General features: G+C 36.7%; 2 protein-coding genes across 2 annotated transcripts; one reads left to right on the top strand and one right to left on the bottom strand.

The window, feature by feature from the left end:
- Positions 1–10,215: 10,215 nt before the first annotated feature.
- LOC147504829 (Endomembrane protein 70 protein family) lies at positions 10,216–12,930 on the bottom strand. Its single transcript, XM_086557546.1, has one exon. The coding sequence runs from the start codon at positions 12,601–12,603 to the stop codon at positions 10,645–10,647; it is 1,959 nt and encodes a 652-aa protein (XP_086413672.1). The 5' UTR covers positions 12,604–12,930; the 3' UTR covers positions 10,216–10,644.
- A 3,645-nt stretch (positions 12,931–16,575) lies between these two features.
- On the top strand, positions 16,576–17,085 carry LOC147504828 (uncharacterized). The gene has a single exon (XM_086605376.1). The coding sequence runs from the start codon at positions 16,576–16,578 to the stop codon at positions 17,083–17,085; it is 510 nt and encodes a 169-aa protein (XP_086461502.1).
- The last annotated feature ends 2,011 nt before the right edge of the window (positions 17,086–19,096 follow it).

Below are 19,096 nucleotides of genomic sequence, written 5' to 3'. Positions count from 1 at the left end.
TGTTCGCCCCGAACACACGACCCAAGTCCGTCAACAAATGGCTTATTCTACTAAAGGCCATTGTTGCACTACCGCCCTAATCCCAAATTACGTGTCAGCGTTTATAGGCTCCATATTATATGCTCGTTGATCTCCCCGTGTTTAAGATATTGAATGTCCGTTGATTAAGTCAAGTTACTGACAACTACATTAATCAACTTCTTATGTCCTTGAGTAGTACCACTCAACCTCATTGTCATGTCAGAATAAATCCACCTGCAGGGTTTACATGACAATCTTTTTGAGCTCCTCAAGGGGACATCATCAACCCAACTTCTTGTGGGACACGGATTCCTTCTATAATCAACAGCACACCTTACATACAATGTCATTACCCAATCCATCGAGTTTGTTGATTCACCAATGAATCTCACTCATTGATGATTTAAAGTAATGTACAATGCACGTAAGTGCCTGTTATTATATCCGGATTAGGAGGACAAGCATCCATAATAACAGAGGCGTTTGTTCTCTTATATAGTCAGTATAAGGAGAAACAACCTCACTTGGTCCTGTTCAATACACACAAAGTATACTAGTGTAATCATATAGTCAAAATAGACTAATACCAGATTATACTACAACCGTACCAATGGTTTGTCCAAATCCATCTAGGTTGTGAACGATTACTTATACTTTATAAGGTACTGATGATATGATCTTTTGTGTGTCCACACCATATCATCTACAACATAAAGTATTAGACACATGCATATAACTAATAACATATATAATATGCATAACATTTGCCCATATGATTCACATTCAAAATATAAAGAATTAGAGTTAATACAAAAGTAATGTTTTTAGTATATAACCCTATCAATAAAAACATTTGCAAAAATTAGGCACTTTTAGGATGTAAATTACGTACTTTTTTTTTATAAAATATTAAAAATCATAAATATAATTTATACTATGCACTTAGTGAATGATATTGTTCCCTTCTCCATGATGATATTAGTCTAGAAATCTCACGTAGTACTTGAAATAGGATTTAATTTTTGAAACTTAGATTAATATGTAGATAATAGTCATTGCATTTTTTCATGAACGTCTTGCATGAGCATCTATAATTGTACTTGGCAGTATTTTTCTAAGACCTAGATTGAAGTACTTAATACATATCTTGTGAGCATCTAGCCAAAAAGCCCATATAAATTAATATCTGAGTGATGGCACAAGGGAGTAGTCAAATCTGAGTAAATAAATCACACATCCACTTGCTTGATCATCATACCATATTCTAAGTGAGAATTTAGGCCCTCTTTGGATCAATATAGCTAGAAATTCTGACCTAAGTATATTTTCCGCTAGTCGCCCCACTGAGCCTTTCATTAGCCTTTTCATAAAACCACAAATCCTTTGCCTAATAAAACAAAAATAAATAATAAAATCAGCCTATCTATCTGGATAAGTCTGAGAAATAGGATGAATGGGGAAAAGAGAAGAGAAAGACCTGTGGAAAACCAAAATTAGTTAGTTCTTTCAAAAGAAAAATACGAAAAAGAAAAGAAAGTTTGCATAAAAAAAAAAGAAAATATAAATAGAATAAAAAGTTAGAACTCCAAAAAACAAAATCAAATGAGTCAAAAGCCAAAACAAAATGGCTAAGGATGAAAACAAAGTGTAGAAGCAAAGTAAGAACAAAGTTTTCTCTAGTTATATATTTTGAAGACCCTATTATCTCAAACTTGTCTATTTGAATATCAATTTCCTTCCTTCTTAAACCATCACCACGCAACACCTAATAAAGACTTCTAGCTCAATTAGGAATAGGTTGGTGTAATAGTAAGTGGTAGATGTGTTTGATTGACCTCGGCTCTTTTGGATTGTCATTGAGATTGTGAGGAAACGTGTGCCCATTGCACACTGGGGTTAGCAAACTTGAGTGGAAAAATCAGAGTGGTATGTGTCTTGACATATTTTTTGTTAGAACCTACTCATGCTACCCAAAAGTTTTAGAAAAAGGCCTAACATTGCATTTCGTAGCATAGTTTATTGTATAGTTGTTTATATTGAGATGATTTGATTATTATGCATGTATTATAGTTTAAGTTTTAGAATGATGATTCTTGTTGCACTGCTAGTGAGATGTATAGATTCTGAGATAAATTTAGGGAACATTACTTTTATTATTTAGTCGTTGTAGTATAAATGAAGTTTGTGAGTATATTCTATAGAAAACTCTCACAAGGCTATAACTCATCCACTAAGGAATTCCTAATGGTTTAAGGCCTTATTACATATAGTCAATGCAATCGCACTCTGCGAAACGAAATTCATTAGGACCACATTTTTTGCCACTTATATGTTTTTATTTCTCATCTTTCCTTGAGGACAAACAAAATGTTGTTTGGGTGTGGTGTGATAAGCACCCAAAACTGTAGTTTTAACCCCTTAATAGTATTACATTTAGGCCAATTATGTTTGTACTAAATAAGAGTTAGTATTGTTTACATGTTTTTGTATATTTCAGGTCTTGAAGTTGATTATGTGCTTAAAGACGCTATTTTTGCATGGAAAACGAGTCAAGATGATTGTTGAGAGAGTTCTGTGTTTAAAGCCCATGAATCAAGAAGAAAAAGCCTTTTCAAGCCCAATCAAAGTTAATTTGGGTAGAAAAAAGGACAAAAAACCATCAAAACTTCAAAAGAGCGTATCTTTGGACTCGGACCTCAGAATGGGGCCTACTTTATGTCAAACAACTGGCTCGGAACAAGCTTTCCAATGGACCCGAATTTGCCCCAATCAGAGCTGTAAAAGTGGATGAAAAGGGCACTGAAGTATTTTCCAATAGCATTGGCTCTTTTAGACTTAACCTAATGGACTTTTGGCTCACATTAGAGGCCCAAAGTCTAACCTCTAGGCCTATGCACGAAAATATAAACTTAACCCTCTCATATATAAAGAGGATTAAAGAAAAACTTAAACTCTTTCTCTTAGCCCCTCTTTCTTTAGTTTAGTATAGTTTAGATTAGTTTAGGGTTAAGTAATTAGGGTTTTTAATTGTAGCCTCCATTAAAACCCTTATCGATAAAGCTTTAGTTATTGAATTCAATTCGTCTTCTTTGTATTATGTTTTGGTTTTATTGTTTTAGTTTATTACATCCAATGACACAAGGTTAAACCCTCAAATAGAAAGGGTTTATGAAGCCATGTGATGATGATTGGTAGTTAACGTAGTTGTCGTTAGTTCACCATTTCAAATTCATCATTGGAAGAGTTTAAAGATAAATCTCATAACGGTGAACTAGAGATTAGGAACCCCATCAAAGAGATTTGTGGGGGTGCTAATCTCTTGTGCTAGCAAGGCTATGATTAGAGATAATCATAGGTTTGCTAGGGATCAAAACAAGCAATTCAACAACTAAATTAATAGTCAATCGAATTACGTGGTGGAGTACCCCTCTCTATTACCTTTTTCGTATCATTAATTTACTGTTTTCATAGCATAACATTATTATTCTCATCATCCAGTTTAATAGATTAGTTTATTCTAGATTTACTATTAAGTAAGTAAGAAACAAGAGTGGATCGAACACGATTACTCCCTTTATCCTATGATTAGTATTAGAGAGTATAATATCTTGATAAGCATGATTTAAAACACTGTCTTAAACGATTGTTTTTATATATTATCAATGTCCATACCACCACACGTGTTTTATCATCTACTTGCTCCCAACACCTATAAAGCCACCCTTAGAACTACGTTGGCTTGATTCCAGCACACCTGATCCCTTGGTTCTAGTCTCACCCCTAAGGTACAGATACGCAGGCATCTTCTTACTCATGAAGAGCAGCCATTCCCCTCAACCAAAACCATCCCCTTTTTTCATCTAAATTAGAGCTAAGTCATAAACACTTGGTGTAATGTCTTGTTGATCATCTGGGATAAAAATAGACATTTACACTATCTAACAGTTTTAGATCTAAAAAGTATACATGTTGAACTAGCCAAAATGGTTTCAAAACCAAACAGAGTTGAAGCATATCAGATTGATCATGTTGTTAATCATAAAATTTGTAGCAAAATGAGTGATGAATATGAAAACTTTAAAGCTCAAAAGAGTACGTTGGAACACCACTCGTGTTGCCAAGATTATATACATATGAAATGGATACAAATTTTTATTTGAAGGATCCCTATTGGGGGGTAGTTAATCATCAAACACGCTCACTCAGGAATTTGGTAATGAGTTGGGTTGTGTTTGTTAAATTTTCACTAATGGAAAGGAAAGGAAATAAAAGGAGTGGTCCTTTATGGAATGGAAACAATTGCAAAATTGGGTTCACCTTCTCTGGAAATTGCTCTTGAGCAAAATGTCAGGGTGTGTTTATTAAATTTTAGCTAATGGAAAGGAAAGAAAAAGATCCCTCGAGTAAGAATATCCTCTCCAAATCAGGGACATAAACAAGCACCCATCTACGACCATGGGGTCACTCTTTGAGGCGGTTCTAAGGCGACTAGCTGTTATATAGGATATCTTGGCAACCTACAATCCAGTGCTCTCAAAGTTTGAATTTTCACTTTCAATCTTCTGTTTGATCATGGGGGATTCTACCTCTCAACCTATTCCAAGACAACCTATGTATTGGAGCTCTCTTTTTAGTAATCCTTGTATTTCTAAATAGACTACACCTTTGAGAATTTATACACCCGAACTTACCAATGGAGTAGCGGTAGTACCTCAAGACCTCATTGATGCATGAGGGCATTGAGGAGGGGAAAGATACCTTGGTGAGTTATTTTCTAGAAAAAAGACTAGTTTTTCCTTATGTGAAGTCTTCACTTTAGAAAGCATGGAAATTGAAGGGTTCGATGGAGCTAACTACAGATAGAGACTTATTGCTGGAAGAATTTTCATTATCAGACCTTGGAATGTTGAGGATGAAATGATGAGAAACAAAATCTGTACTGTTCCAGTATGGATTAAGATGTTGAATGTTCCGAAAGAGCTGTGGACGAAAAATGGGCTGTCACGTCCCGCTAGTTTGGTAGCAAAACCCATGTGTATGGATGATGCAACCGCTAAAAAGCAGAGACTACCGTTTGCGAGGGTATGTGTTGAGATCCCATTACTTTTTCACTACCCAAAATCTGTTAGTATTGAAGTTGGTGAGAGCATTGGTGTTGAGTATCCATGGAAACCTTCCTCGTGCTCCACCTGTACTGTATAAAGTTTGGACACAGTACAAACAAATGCAATAGCACTATAGTTAATACTTGGATTCCGAGAAGAAATGTAAATGGTCGGAGTAGTGATGCTAGTGCTCAGCAAACTGTAACATGGATTGGTCATCTTCCTACTCAAGTGGTGGTTCAGACCATTACAGAGAATGTTACTGCAGTGCCGAAAGCTCCTCTTGCGGAGTCAGTACCAATAGTTTGTGTAGGTCCTTCCACTGTTGGTGCCATGATTAGTACAAGTAATGCTTCTACAAGTATGATTTTACAACAGGTCCAAGCTGCATCTAATTGTATAGCTCCAATTTCTGTGGTTCAGAATGCAATTTCTTCTCTAGGTGCAGGTGCCTACTACCAACACCTACCCCAGTTACTTTTTCTGATGTAGTTGTGTGTACTAATCGGTTTCTGAGCTTGGCTCCCGCTCCTACCCACGAGCTTTTAGAGACTGCTTGTTCTTTCTACTAATAGTGCTCAGATCAGCAAAGAACTGCTACGGTCCAAGCTCTTGGTGTTGGTGCTTCTTTATCTAGAGCAAATCATAGGTATATTGCATCACCCCCTCTGGTTCAGTTGCCTCCACTACGACCCCTTATTACTTGGGTTCTATTGAAGGTGCTTGTACAAAACCAGTTCCCTATCAGACTCTATCTTCGAATCCTTTTGACTCGGAAAATGTGATACTTGAAACATATCCTACTGAATTCTTAGCTGTACCGCAAGGGTATAACATGGAGAGAGAAAATTGCTTGTTACAACATGATTGTAACTCGGGTGATGACTTTTCTGATGAGGAAACAGAGTTCTTTAATGATCATATCGCACTAGTAGATTCTGGATATATGCCAACTATCACCATGGGACAGAAGGGATTAGTACAACTACTGGACAGGTTACCTTAATGGGTGCTGGTAACTCGAGGACTACAAGGAGTACGTACTGCAGATAACAACAAGAGAGGAAGGGGAAAGACTAAGGGTTTTGAGAATAAGAATAACTCCAAAAGGTGATTAGTTTTTGTAGGTGACTGCTTAGCTAAACTATCTATAAATTATGGTATCGTAATGTTTATTTGGTTGTTTTGTGGTGATCCCTTTAAAGATTATACTCTGGGGAGCTTGTAAGTTTTATGCCTTTATGATTTGATTATATACAGGTTGGGGTCTGCGGTCTGCCTTAACCCCAGCTTAATTTTCAAAAAACAAAATATTCTTTCATCTTGTTGCTTCTTATATACTTCTCCATCCCCGGGAACTTGAGAGTGCAGTCCTTCTCTCCCATAATTAACAATACTGGAGCAATCGAGAGCTTTTGCATTGGTTACATTCAACTCTTCACCCAATGACCTGATAAATCCAATTAGTTTTGTGCAAATCATTTTCTAAAGGACAAATAAAAAAAAAATGCTTAACACGCAGTAGAATAAGAAGTATCAAGACTTCTTAAATTGTTCGGGGTGCCTTGTCTTACATTTAGGGAACTTGTAATGGAGTACGGAATCCAGATTTTTCATATAAGCTTGCATAGACTAATAGATCTTCTGCGGTGAACCAGGACGGTAATGGAGTGGATGGGTATACCAAGTCCATAATCTCCTTATTCTCTTCTGCAATAGGGATATCACTCTTAGAAAAGAGAATGTATGTGTTCCGCACTACAGTCCTAACTTCAAGCCTTCCGAAATCCGCTTCAGCTCTTCCTGGTTTCTAGATACAGAACAATTAGAGGAACATATAAAGAGTACGTAGAAAAATATGGAACATTAGGATTTTTAGGAGTAAACTGTGCTTAGTCGAAGTTGAAATTATTAGTTCTAGGGTCTCTTTGAAGTTCTATTTTCTCCCCCTTTGATATCAAATGTAGTTGAAGATTATGTGTGGTAATGAGCAACCCCACTGCCAGGGAACTGCGCGCTGAACAAATGTTGGTCTCTGGTTCCGATGGGAAGAGGTCTTCGAATAAGGTACATGCACAGTCAGGCATGGCCTTGGCCAGTGTTCCCATCCACTGGGCTAATTAAAGAGGTTTTGGAATTTGGACTACCTGGAAAAGCTTGAACATGAAACCAAATAATGCTGTTCAGGAGACATCATATAAGGTTTTTAATCTTGTTATCCTTCAGACCTTTTTGCTTTAGGTTCTTTAAGTTGGATATATTACTGTTATTATTATTAGCAAGATTGAGAACACACTATTGAATCTAGACCAATATTATGCATCTAATTTTAGACAGAGATCCTAAAGTAAAGAATACATTGTTGACATTGTGCAACGTTTTTGACAAATGACACACAGTCAATTTCGATTTGCGATTGGAATTAGATTTCTACCCCCAGTTTTTCGATTATTAGACTTCCACCCCCAATTTCACAGCATGACCAAGTCAGTCCTTTTTGACTGGATGTCATCCGATTAGTGCATGTACAATGTCAAATCTACCCCTCACCATATAAAATAACCAAAATACCCATTGACTCTCCCAAGACCAAAATGGATCAAATTTACACGTATCACCATCCTATGCATTTAATCCAATGCCCACAAGTATTTTTCTTAAACGACTTTTACTACCCCTGTGCATGTAAAAGTACCAAACTATCCTTAGTATTGTTTACATGTGGTGACACTTGCCATCATCGTAACTATGAAATCAACAGTTGACAACATCTAAAAATCGAGATTATGCCTCTAATTGGCAAAGTTGGAAGGGCAATTTTGTAGTTGAACAACTACGGAAAAATCAAAACAATGTTGCAAGTAACATAATTCTAAAAACAATTTGTCAGAGGCGACCACTTTAGTCGCTTCAACTCCTCCCAGTGCCCAAAGGTCAGACCATGCCTCCACCCTCCAGGGCCAACACGCTCCAAACGACAGCTTTAACATGGGGAGTTTTCCTGTCTTAAAACGTATGCCACACCCCTAATTGGTTAATTTTATGGTGATCTTGGACATACCCATAAAAACACTCCCGACCCCAACTTTGAAATAAAAAAATAAAATTGTTTAAGACACATTTAGGTTCCAAAATTACCCTTTATTTTATTAAGTATATCAAAAACAAAATAAAACAAGTGTTTATCCTTCCAGCAAACACAAACCCTTCGCAGTTATTTTCCTTTTTTTCTGTCATTTTTTTTCTCCTTTACGAAAGGAATTAGAAAGAGATAAAATTGTAGAATTTAGTCTTCCTCCTCCTCTCACTCATCAACCATTAATGTATTTTTTCCTCATTGCAGCTCTTTGCTGTCTTTCTCATTTTCCGCTTGAGAAATTTTCAATTTGATATATTTCTACTAAACTCCTTTAACCCTTCTACAATGATGAAGAAGAAGTAATTGCAATAAGGAAAAAAAAAAATCAAATTTGAAGCAACTTCTAGAAGAGGAAAAAAATAATTTGTATTTTGGGAATTCTTTTACCTTTATTAGAAGTTCTCTTATTGTGTAGTGTGCTGTGGTAACACAAAGATTCTTCAAGGTATTATTTTCAATTTTTTTTATTTGTTGTTTCCTTTTGGAATGAGTCTCTCGGTCTTTTTGTTTTTTCTCTTTCTTTACTCCTATTGAAAATATCTCAAATTAATTTGGAAGATATTATTGGATTGAAGTGGTTATTGGGGTATGGCAACACCTGAGTTAGTTATGGGGTACGGGAGTATTTTTATGAGTATGTTCAAGATCACCCTAATTTTAAACGAAAATTTTAAACGAAAACACAACTTGGCGTTAAATTTAGTGCAATAATATTAAATCATAGACCCAGATCAATTTTCCATTGATTCAAATATGTACCAAATTTTCCTAGTCGCTTAATATAGGAGCATGAGCAATTCTCGTGAAGTCATATTCTATTGGCCCGCCCATTTGCAATTCTCGTATAACGTTTACCTAGTTATATTTGACCAAGTGGTGAACAGACTTTACTTTCAGGTTCACATAACCTCTTTTCACCGCAATAACAAGGTTAAATTTAGTGACCGACCTACTTCTAACCAGATTCTCAGGACTACTTTAAAGTATATTCCAGCAATATACTTGAGATGACTGAATCTCAGTTGTGTATTTCAGTCTTGCATTGATGATTGATCATCCTCTTCATCTCAGCAGTCTATTCCTGAGGATGTTTCACGTGTGCGCGCTGTGCATCTGTGCTACTAGTAGACATGGTTTTATTTAGTCAATGTTGATGTTGTTGGCATTCTTAGAAGAGTGTTTCTACAGCAACTCACACTTTTGAACCGAATTTGTGAACACACTGACGTGGCAAGCAGAGAGACCTTGATTTTCAGTACTTCTTTGACCAATACACACGCACCCCCTGCCTGTGAGTGCCACGTCAGTGTGTTCACAAATTCGGTTCAAAAGATTCGGTTGCTATAGAATTTTGGTTCTTAGAATACAAGATGGAATCATGTGTCAGAATGCACTAAACTCGACAACGCACTCTAACTCGCAGCCAACTTCTAACAAACAATATCTGTGAAATATGGGGAAAGTTTGTAGTTGAACAACTCAGGGTCAAATATTCCTTTTGTTCACGTCACTTCTACCTTAGGTTTTCAAATTCCCCAACCATAACAACATTGTATAACATAACTGCATAAGCAATTCAGTACAGACGGTGACTTTATTCACTTTTCCTGGTCTCCTACCAATATATGGACCATGTGGTCCATGCCTCGAGTCCCAGCCAGCCCCGAACTACACTAGAACATCATTCTCCTGATTTAAGCTTATAAGCTCGCCTAATTGACTAATTTTTCTGCCTGAGTCATTTACAATAGGAGAACGTAACATTCCTCACAAGTCATAAGCCACATTTCTATTTGCGGGAGGCGACTCTAATCTCTCAAGACCTTATTCGGTAACAGTTACAAACATTACTCAGTTAAAACATGAATTAAAGAACCATTATAGAAACGACAAATGTAAAACACAAACAAAAAGAACCGAAGTTCAACATAATTGTAGAAATAGCTCATCTTGAAATAAAAAAAATGAACATAAATTTCCATTAACAAATCAGAAAAAACTGATAGGCTGCTAGAACAAGATCCTTCCGCAAGCATGGAAAATGATTTAAGAACTGCAAGTCAGTGTCACCTTACAGTTGTAATTCAAACCTACTGTGCCACAACAAGCAACTAATTTCACCAAAACTTGGAGAAATAGAAATTCTATAACTGCAAATCTTAAAAGGTAGAAAGAAAACTTTACTGAGTATGCGAATACAAACAATCATCAACAATTGCACATCCTCTTCCTCCAACATAGGTTTTCTCCAACTGTATGTAAATACATGATATCATCAACAATTGCACATCCTCTTCCTCCAACGTGGGTTTTCTCCAACTGTATGCTGTAGGCACTACCACAGGTAATGAAGTTCCCAACTTTCGTGTTTTACCCACACTAGTCAATCTTGACAGATGAGAAGAGGTAATGAACAAAGTAGAAGGATGTAAGGAAGCCAATGGTTCCAGTAGACAACATGATTGCAACTGCCATGATCAATGAGTAACCAAGGTATAGCGTAGCTGATACAGGTCCACTCAAACTCTGTAAGTCGAATACAAGGTAATTAATGGAGTACAGAAACACATAAACGGCGACTGAACCAGATGCATAGAATGCTTTCCACCACCACTGCCAATCTTCCACACACAGGTGCATGTAGGTAAGGACCAGTGAAACTTCTGCGCAAACAACGACAAGCAAGAGAAGGACAACAAGCAAGAAGCCAAACACATAGTAAAATCTCCCTAACCAGATGCTAGAAAGGATGAAGAAGAGCTCAATGAATAAGGTTCCGAATGGGAGAGTTCCTGCACCAAGAACAAGAAGCCACGACGGATATTTTCTTGCAGGAATTTCTCGAGGAATCTGGTTAGTTCGGACAGGATATGAAATAGGCTCTGCTCGTGTCCCTAAAAAGCCGCCCAAAAGGGTGAGGGGGACTGAAATGCAGAACCAAAGGGACAAGAGTAAGAAATACAAAGAGATGGGAATAGCACCAGTGCTCTTGCTGCCCCAAAGTATGAAGTTCAATACAGTAAGAACGGCAAACACTATTCCAGAAAAGAAACAAGCAACTGACCAAGAAACCGACCTCCATCCTTCTGAGGTTCCCTTAATGGTTCTCCATAGACGAACACCAACATAACCAGCCACGATGCCGAGGAAAAGGTAAAGAACAATCATCCCAGTTAAGAGCATTCCTCTAGAAGCCGGTGACATGAAACCAAGAGCGGCAAACACAATTGTAACAAGAGCCATTCCAGTAATTTGAGTACCATCACCAACCATTACGCAAAGCAGCTTTGCACAACTTGGTTCTCTAAACACATCACCCACGACAAGCTTCCAACCAGATAACTCCTCATTCATCTGTGCTTGGGCTTCTTTGTCCAAATCCTCATACCTTGTCAAATCCCTCCTCACTGTCCTCAAAAATATAACAAACACAATACCCGCCAAGAAAAATATCACCATCAGAGAATTCATAATCGAGAACCAATGAACACGAGCACCTTCCATTTTCAAATAAGCATCCCACCTAGAAGGCCAACGAATATCACTCTTCACAAACTCCACATCATACGTAAATGTAATCTTTTCTTGCTCTCTAATCAACTGAGATTTCTCAAGCTCACCTGGACAATTCACAGTATCAATCGTATCATACATTTTAAACTTTGACATAGCCTCAGCCTCGCGTTTAATACTACAAGGAATAACTTCAAATCCAACAATCTCATACCCAGATTTCTTCCCTTTATCATCAGATTTCCCAATAATCCCCAACCCTTCACCCTCAGTCCCAATAATCTCAACCGCCCGTCCTTCATACTCATGAACCAAAACCTTAAACTTCAAATGATTAATAACATAATCATCATTCGTCTGAGGCGGATTATACCCAACCGGAAACCCAGTCCACTGAATATTAATCCCATTCTGTTTCGCAAACCTCATTGCAGGCAAATTATCTAAAATCATATTAACTTGATACAAATCTCTCGTCCGTTCTTTAAAAAGCTTAACCTCACGTTCAGTTAACGAATCCGTAGTACATAAAAAAACAGTTTCATTAACATTCATGCGAAATCGATATGGGGAATTATCAATTTGATCACCCATCAATAACTCACCTAAATTCTCAGCACTTTTCTTGATTCCTCCTATGGGTTGACAATACGGAAGTGAGTAATAACTGTATGGTAATTCAGTTTCAATTGAAGTTAAGGAATTTACCTTGACCAAAATCGATTCGCCATGTGTATATGTACGCATGTAACTACCTGGAAGATAAAACCCATCACAAACATTAACACATATAAAGAACAAAATCAAAATTGTTGGAGAAACCATGATTGGGTATTGTTTGTTTGGAGAAAAGGGTGTCTAGAACTAGGAGGATCGGGTTTTTTAGATCTGGGAAATGGGATGCCGTCTAATAAGTTTAAAAAAGTGATTTTAGTGGAAAGACTGAATAAAATGGGTCCGAAGGGAAAGGACCCCACTCAAAGTTTCAGAATCTCGATGCCGACACTGGTAATCTGAAAATGTCGGCTTGTTTTGGACAATAAAAAAAATGTAATTATGATCCAATATTTGGACATCACCGATTAATCCAATAGCTATAATTTGTCGTTAAGATGTGTCCGTATAGCTTATGGCGACACTCTTTGCCTCCGAACCTCAGTCCTTAGGGAGAACTCCCACATGCGGTTATTTACTAATTTTGTTGAGATTGAGTGTGTAATAACTGTTTATGTGCAATCACGCATACTGCATAAGTGCATAGTATTGTAGTAAACTGGAATATTGGTTGTGACGTGACCTTTGAATTTTCGGGTTTGTCTTTTTACCATTTGTCTAGAACAGAACAGTGTTCAAAATTTCAAAATTTTGAAATATTAATGATTTCGAAATTAGTCGAAATCAAAATGTGACATGGGTTGAAATATTGTAAATTTCCATTTTCCAAATTTCTAGAATTCCAATAATTTCAAAATCTCAAACTATGGTATAATAGAGCACAATATAATTCTGGAGATACTAATAATGTATGATTGAATCCATTCTTAGTAGATTTATATTATGTAACAAACTATTTCCTTCTTGTGAGATATTATTCTCATTTTGTAATATTCTGTATGATTATAAATACTAATGATATAAGTAAAGACTTTCAACACATATTATATATATATATATATATATATATATATATATATATATATATATATATATCGGTCCGACAAGGTAGACATCTATTTCGTAGATAGTAATTTTACAACAAAATTTTGGCCGTTGGATCCAAACAAATCCAGATCAAGATTAAAAAAATGAAATTTCAAAATTGACCTCACAAAATACGAAATTTCAATTTGAAAGCTCACAAAATACGAAATTTCGGTTGAGAGCTCACTGAAACTCAACAAATAACAAATTCACGAGGGTTTTAAATTATTTCCTCTCTACTCCAAATTATACAATTTGTGTTGACAAATTAAACATAGGTAAACACAAAATCAAATAACCTTCATACAATTCGTCCAAATCATTTTCAAATTCAAACCCAAAATCAAACCACCCAAAATTTTCCTTCTCCCTTCTCCAAATTGAGAACTCAAATTGAAAATTTAAAAATGGAGTCACAATACGAGGGACAGTGAGTGGATTGGTTGTGAGAGTTGGGTAGGTTTTATTTGAATTGGTGGTTTTGCTTCACTGTGGGTTTGGCACCGCAAGTGGCAAGGTTTATTTGAATTGGGGTTTTTCATATCAACTGAAATTGGTAAATTCATTATTTTTTTTTGTGGGTTTCATGTGCGAAGTAGTTTGTGGGTGTTTTTTTTTTTTTTTTTTTGTATGGTATGTTAAATTTCAGTGGTATGATATTTTTCTGTGTGAATAATTAGATAGAAAAAACTTTTTTCATATGAAGCAATCAATCCAATCCATTTGTTGCGAATTTTGGGAAACTGAGTTTATTGTATACATGCCAGCTAGTTCTTGTTTTTGTGGTTCTAGTCCTCCTTTTGCTCGTATGAACAATTATTCTTAACTTTGCTTGTATTTTGATGGTCCAACTGAGTATAGGTGTTGTCGTGGGCAAATATCGTCAACACGATATTTCAGCCTGTAATTTCGTAAATAACTTGAGATATCGACATGAGATTGTCGATATCTTGCTTTTAAGTTCATGTGTTACAGAGAAACGCGGGAAAGAAGAAGAAAAAGAGGAATGGACATGCTTCAAGACACAATTGGGCTAGACCACAGCTGGAAGACTATATAAAGTGATGATCAAGAGAGAGAAGATTCATTCGATACATCTCCAAAAAACTTGTTAAAACCAGAGCCATAGTGAGCAGTTATGAGCGATCTGTAAACCGCCATTGTTAAGCAATAAACGTGAATCACTTCATCTCAAATCCTTCAAACACATCATAAGCATCACTGTTCTTTAGAGAAACTCTCTTGAATATTACATTGGCGCCGTCTGTGGTTCAAAGACAAGAAAAGTTGTTTATTTTCTTTTTCTTTGAAGATAGAATCCATTTGTAAACATTTGTGGTAAAGAGTAATAGTTTGTGTTCAAGGAAGTTCTATGAGATTAGTGGAGTGGTCATCTTCTTTTCACAATGGCTCCAAAGCGTGCTACAACAAGTAAGGCAATAGCAGCAAATGAAGAAAGTAATTCTCAAGTGGCATCTAAAAATGAGGAACGAATAACAAGATGTTCAGGAAGCAGATTAGTGGAAGAAGTAGAAGAGATGCATAAGGATCGAAGAGATATCTTTGCAAATCTTGTTATAGAAGTTTAAGGAGCTGGAAAAACAAAACAAGGTTCTCATAGCAGAAAACAAAGCAGTGAGAGAAGAGAATGAGGCATGCAGTGGAAGATTTATATGGGAAAGATGGGGCTAAGTCGAGTTCGGGTACTCCAGTAGCGAGGAAGATCCATCTCAAGGAAGTGAGGAAAAGCCATCTCAAAGAGGTACAGTTAATGGCAAAAACAATACCAAAGGTGGTAGAAGAGGAAAAAGTAAAACAACCACCCCAGCCGATCACAAAAGAAATGGTGCAAGAAATGATGCAGAGACAATTCGGGGATCAGCTGCTGGAGAAAGTGTCAACCTCGGTTCGTAAATTAGTTGATGACGTAGAAAAAGGAGATAGAGAGGGTGCCATTACCCCCAAAATTCAAAAATCCTAAATTCACTCAGCATGATAGGACTACAGACCCAATGGACCATCTTTTCAGCTACCGACACCAGTTCTCGATATATCATGGAACTAAGTATTGGGTTTTGGTGCTATGTCGATCTTTTTCTTCAAACTTAAAAGGCAAAGCACTTAAATGGTTCTGTATGATACCTGAAGGGACCATTTCTTGCTTTTGTGAGATTGAGGAGAAATTCCTCACAAATTATGGTTATCAAAGGGTAAAACCGAAACAGGTATCGGTTTTATTCTAATTGAAACAAGGAAAAAAGGAATCATTGAAAGATTTTTTCGCCCGGTTCAAGACTGAAACTCAATCAGTGGAGAAACTTGATGAGTCTGAGATGACGGCCATCATGGCTTTCCAAACGGGTTTGGTTCCAAGATCAGAGATGCACATGTATCTCCTGCGCAAGGAAGTTAAAAGTCAGTAGGAACTGTATGACAAAACTAATAGAGATATTCGGGTGGAATAAGGAATACAAGCAGCCACGATGCGGTGCAAACTGTACTACAAGTATCGGAGTCAGGAAAGAAAGACAAGGATAGTCGAGATCGACATGAGAGTTGAGATTCCCCGAGATCAGACAACGAAAGACCTTAAGAGAATTATACAAGTCGGGATAATCAACCGCAGCAAAGAAGGAGGTATGAAAGAACACTAAAAGAAGAGCTAGATCCCAAAAAAATTATCGCCATAAATACCACACCTGAAGTTATTTTAAGGAAGGTGGCCAAAGAAGATTTTGTAATGTGGCCACAGTACACTCTCAAGGAATATAAAGGGCAAGCCTTATTCCCACTTTCCTAAGGTTGAGAATCATGAGACAAACAGATATTTGTAGTTGCTGAAAGAAATTGATAGATTGATGAAAGAGGGTAAATTGCGAGAGTTCAGGGCTGATGTTAGACCAACAGAGACTCCTACCATACATGAAAAACCCCTTGGTGTGATCAATGTGATCTATAAAGGGGAGATACCTCAAAATAAAATTATTCGAGAAAACATAAGAAAGATCTCGACAGTAAAAGAAGTTCTCGAAGTTAATGTCAATCCCATCCCCGTAAATCTAGAGTCTGGTATCGACTAGTATACCAAGAGCCATAATGTTCGTACTTGACGACTTCTCAAAAGTTATGTTGCCACATGATAATGCCTTGTTAATCACGATCCGAATATCTGGATATGATGTTCAGAAGGTCTTGATAGATTGCGGTAGCTCGGTTAACATTCTATTCTGGAGAGCGTTTACAGGCATCAGTTTTGATGAATCGCATCTAAAAGCCCCACAGTTCAATCTCTATGGATTTAACGGAAGTTCCACGAAGCCAGTGGGGGAGATTAAATTGCCAGTTCGAGCTGGGCCTCAATCTGTGATGACAAAATTCGTAGTTATCAAGCATCATTCAGATCACAATACAATCTTGGGAAGGAAGTGGATTCATGACATGCGTGCCATGCCAAGTACTTTCTATCAAGTCATTCGATTCCCAACAACATACGGGTTACATGAAATCAGGGAAGACCAATCAGAATATGAGAAGTGTAATTTCGTAACTGTTAAAGGTATGATGAAAGAAAAGAGACAAGACACTCCCCATCTTGGAAAGTTCTAGCTAGCAGTTACCGAATACTTTACCTGCTAATGCCAATACGTTGCAGATACTTGAGCAGGTAAAGTTTACACAAGAGCTAAAACAAGATGAAAAGCCATGGGAAAGAAAAACAATAGAGATAGTGGAAAAGGTTGATATTGGCACAGGAAATAATTAGGGTCATACATTCATCGGTACAGAGATGCCTTTGGATATAAGGGATGAATTGATGGTGTTCTTAAGAGAAAATCAAGATGTTTTTGCTTGGTCGATGTCAGATCTCACATGCATCGACCCAGCTATTTGTGCACATAAGCTGAATATGGAAGAGAATGCAACTCCTGTCCATCAAAAGCATCAGAAAGTTAGACCAATATAAGAAGAAACGGTGCATGCCGAAATACAAAAAATGTTGGACAATGGCATAATTAAAGAGGTGGATCATTCTGAATAGGTTGCGAATATAGTCGTACTGCCCAAAAAAAATGGTAGAGTAAGGATATGTGTCGACTTTACCGATGTAAATAAGAAGTGTCCTAAAGATCACTATCCAATGCCAAGGATAGATGAGTTGGTAGATCAGATAGCGGGGTTCTAATTAATTAGCTTCTGAGATGGATACTTAGGATATTTCCAAATTCTAATGGCTATTTTGGATCAACTCAAAACGGCGTTCATCATAAATAGAGGTATATACTGTTTCAATAGAATGACATATGGGTTGAAAAATGCAGGAGCTACTTATCAAAGGTTAGTGGAAAAAATGTTTAAAAAGCTTATTAAGCGAATCATCAAGGTGTATATCTGTGATATGGTTATAAAATCCATGAGAGCTAAAGACCATGTGAAAGATCTCGATACCATATTACGGATATTGAGAGAATTTAACATGAAGCTTAACCCAGATAAGTGTAATTTCGGTGTTAGTTCTGGAAAGTTCTTGGGATATATTGTTACCAAGCAAGGTATCGATGCTAATCCAGATCAGATACGAGCAATTCAACATATGCCATCGCCAACAATGAGAAAGCAAATACAAAGGCTGACTGGAAAAATAGCTACTCTCAACAGATTCATTTCCCAAACTTCAGATCGATGTAAGCCACTTTTCAAATTGCTAAAGAAAAACACTAAATTTTGCTAGAATGAAGAATGTGAAGAGGTGTTTTTCGAGTTAAAGAAATATCTACAAGAAATGCCGACACTTACAAAACCAAATGAGGGAGAGAGCTTGCTTCTCTATTTGGCTATATCGGAATTTGCTATAAGTTAAGTGTTGGTGAAAGTTGAAAATGGTATTGAAATATCAATGTATTTTCAAAGCAAAACAATGCTCGAGGCAGAGACACGACATTCAACACTGGAAAAGTATACTTTAGCGCTTTTATTCTCGTCTCAGAGGTTGAAGCCATATTTTCAATCACACTCTGTGATTGTTATAATGAATCTCCCATTAAAGCAAACTCTGGCAAAAATGGCTAAGTCAGAAAGAATGTCCAAATGGTTGGTACTGATAAATGAATTTGGTGTCGAATACCGAAATAGGGTATCGGAGAAGAGTCAGATATTGGCAGACTTCCTTGCCGATTTTCCATGCAAAGATGCTAATTAGTGATAGGGTTATATACTAAAAGCAATACTTTTGTATTAACTCTAATTCTTTATTTTTGAATGAGAATCATATGGGCAAATATTATGCATATTATATATGTTATTAGTTATATGCATGTGTCTAATACTTTATATTGTAGATGATATGGTGTGAACACATAGAAGATCATATCATCAGTACCTTATAAAGTATAAGTAATAGTTCACAACCTAGATGGATTTGGACAAACCATTAGTATGGTTGTAGTATAATCTGGTATTAGTCTATCTTGACTATAGGATTATACTAGTACACTTTGTGTGTATTGAACAGGACCAAGTGAGGTTGTTTCTCCTTATACTAACTATATAAGAGAACAAACGCCTCTGTTATTATAGATGTTTGTCCTCCTAATCCGGATATAATAACAGGCATTTACTT

Source organism: Coptis chinensis, chromosome 4 (assembly GCF_015680905.1).
Source record: "Coptis chinensis isolate HL-2020 chromosome 4, ASM1568090v1, whole genome shotgun sequence".
Lineage (NCBI taxonomy): Eukaryota > Viridiplantae > Streptophyta > Magnoliopsida > Ranunculales > Ranunculaceae > Coptis > Coptis chinensis.
The sequence above is the reverse complement of the archived record's forward strand: the minus strand, read 5'-3'. Positions and strand labels throughout refer to the sequence as shown.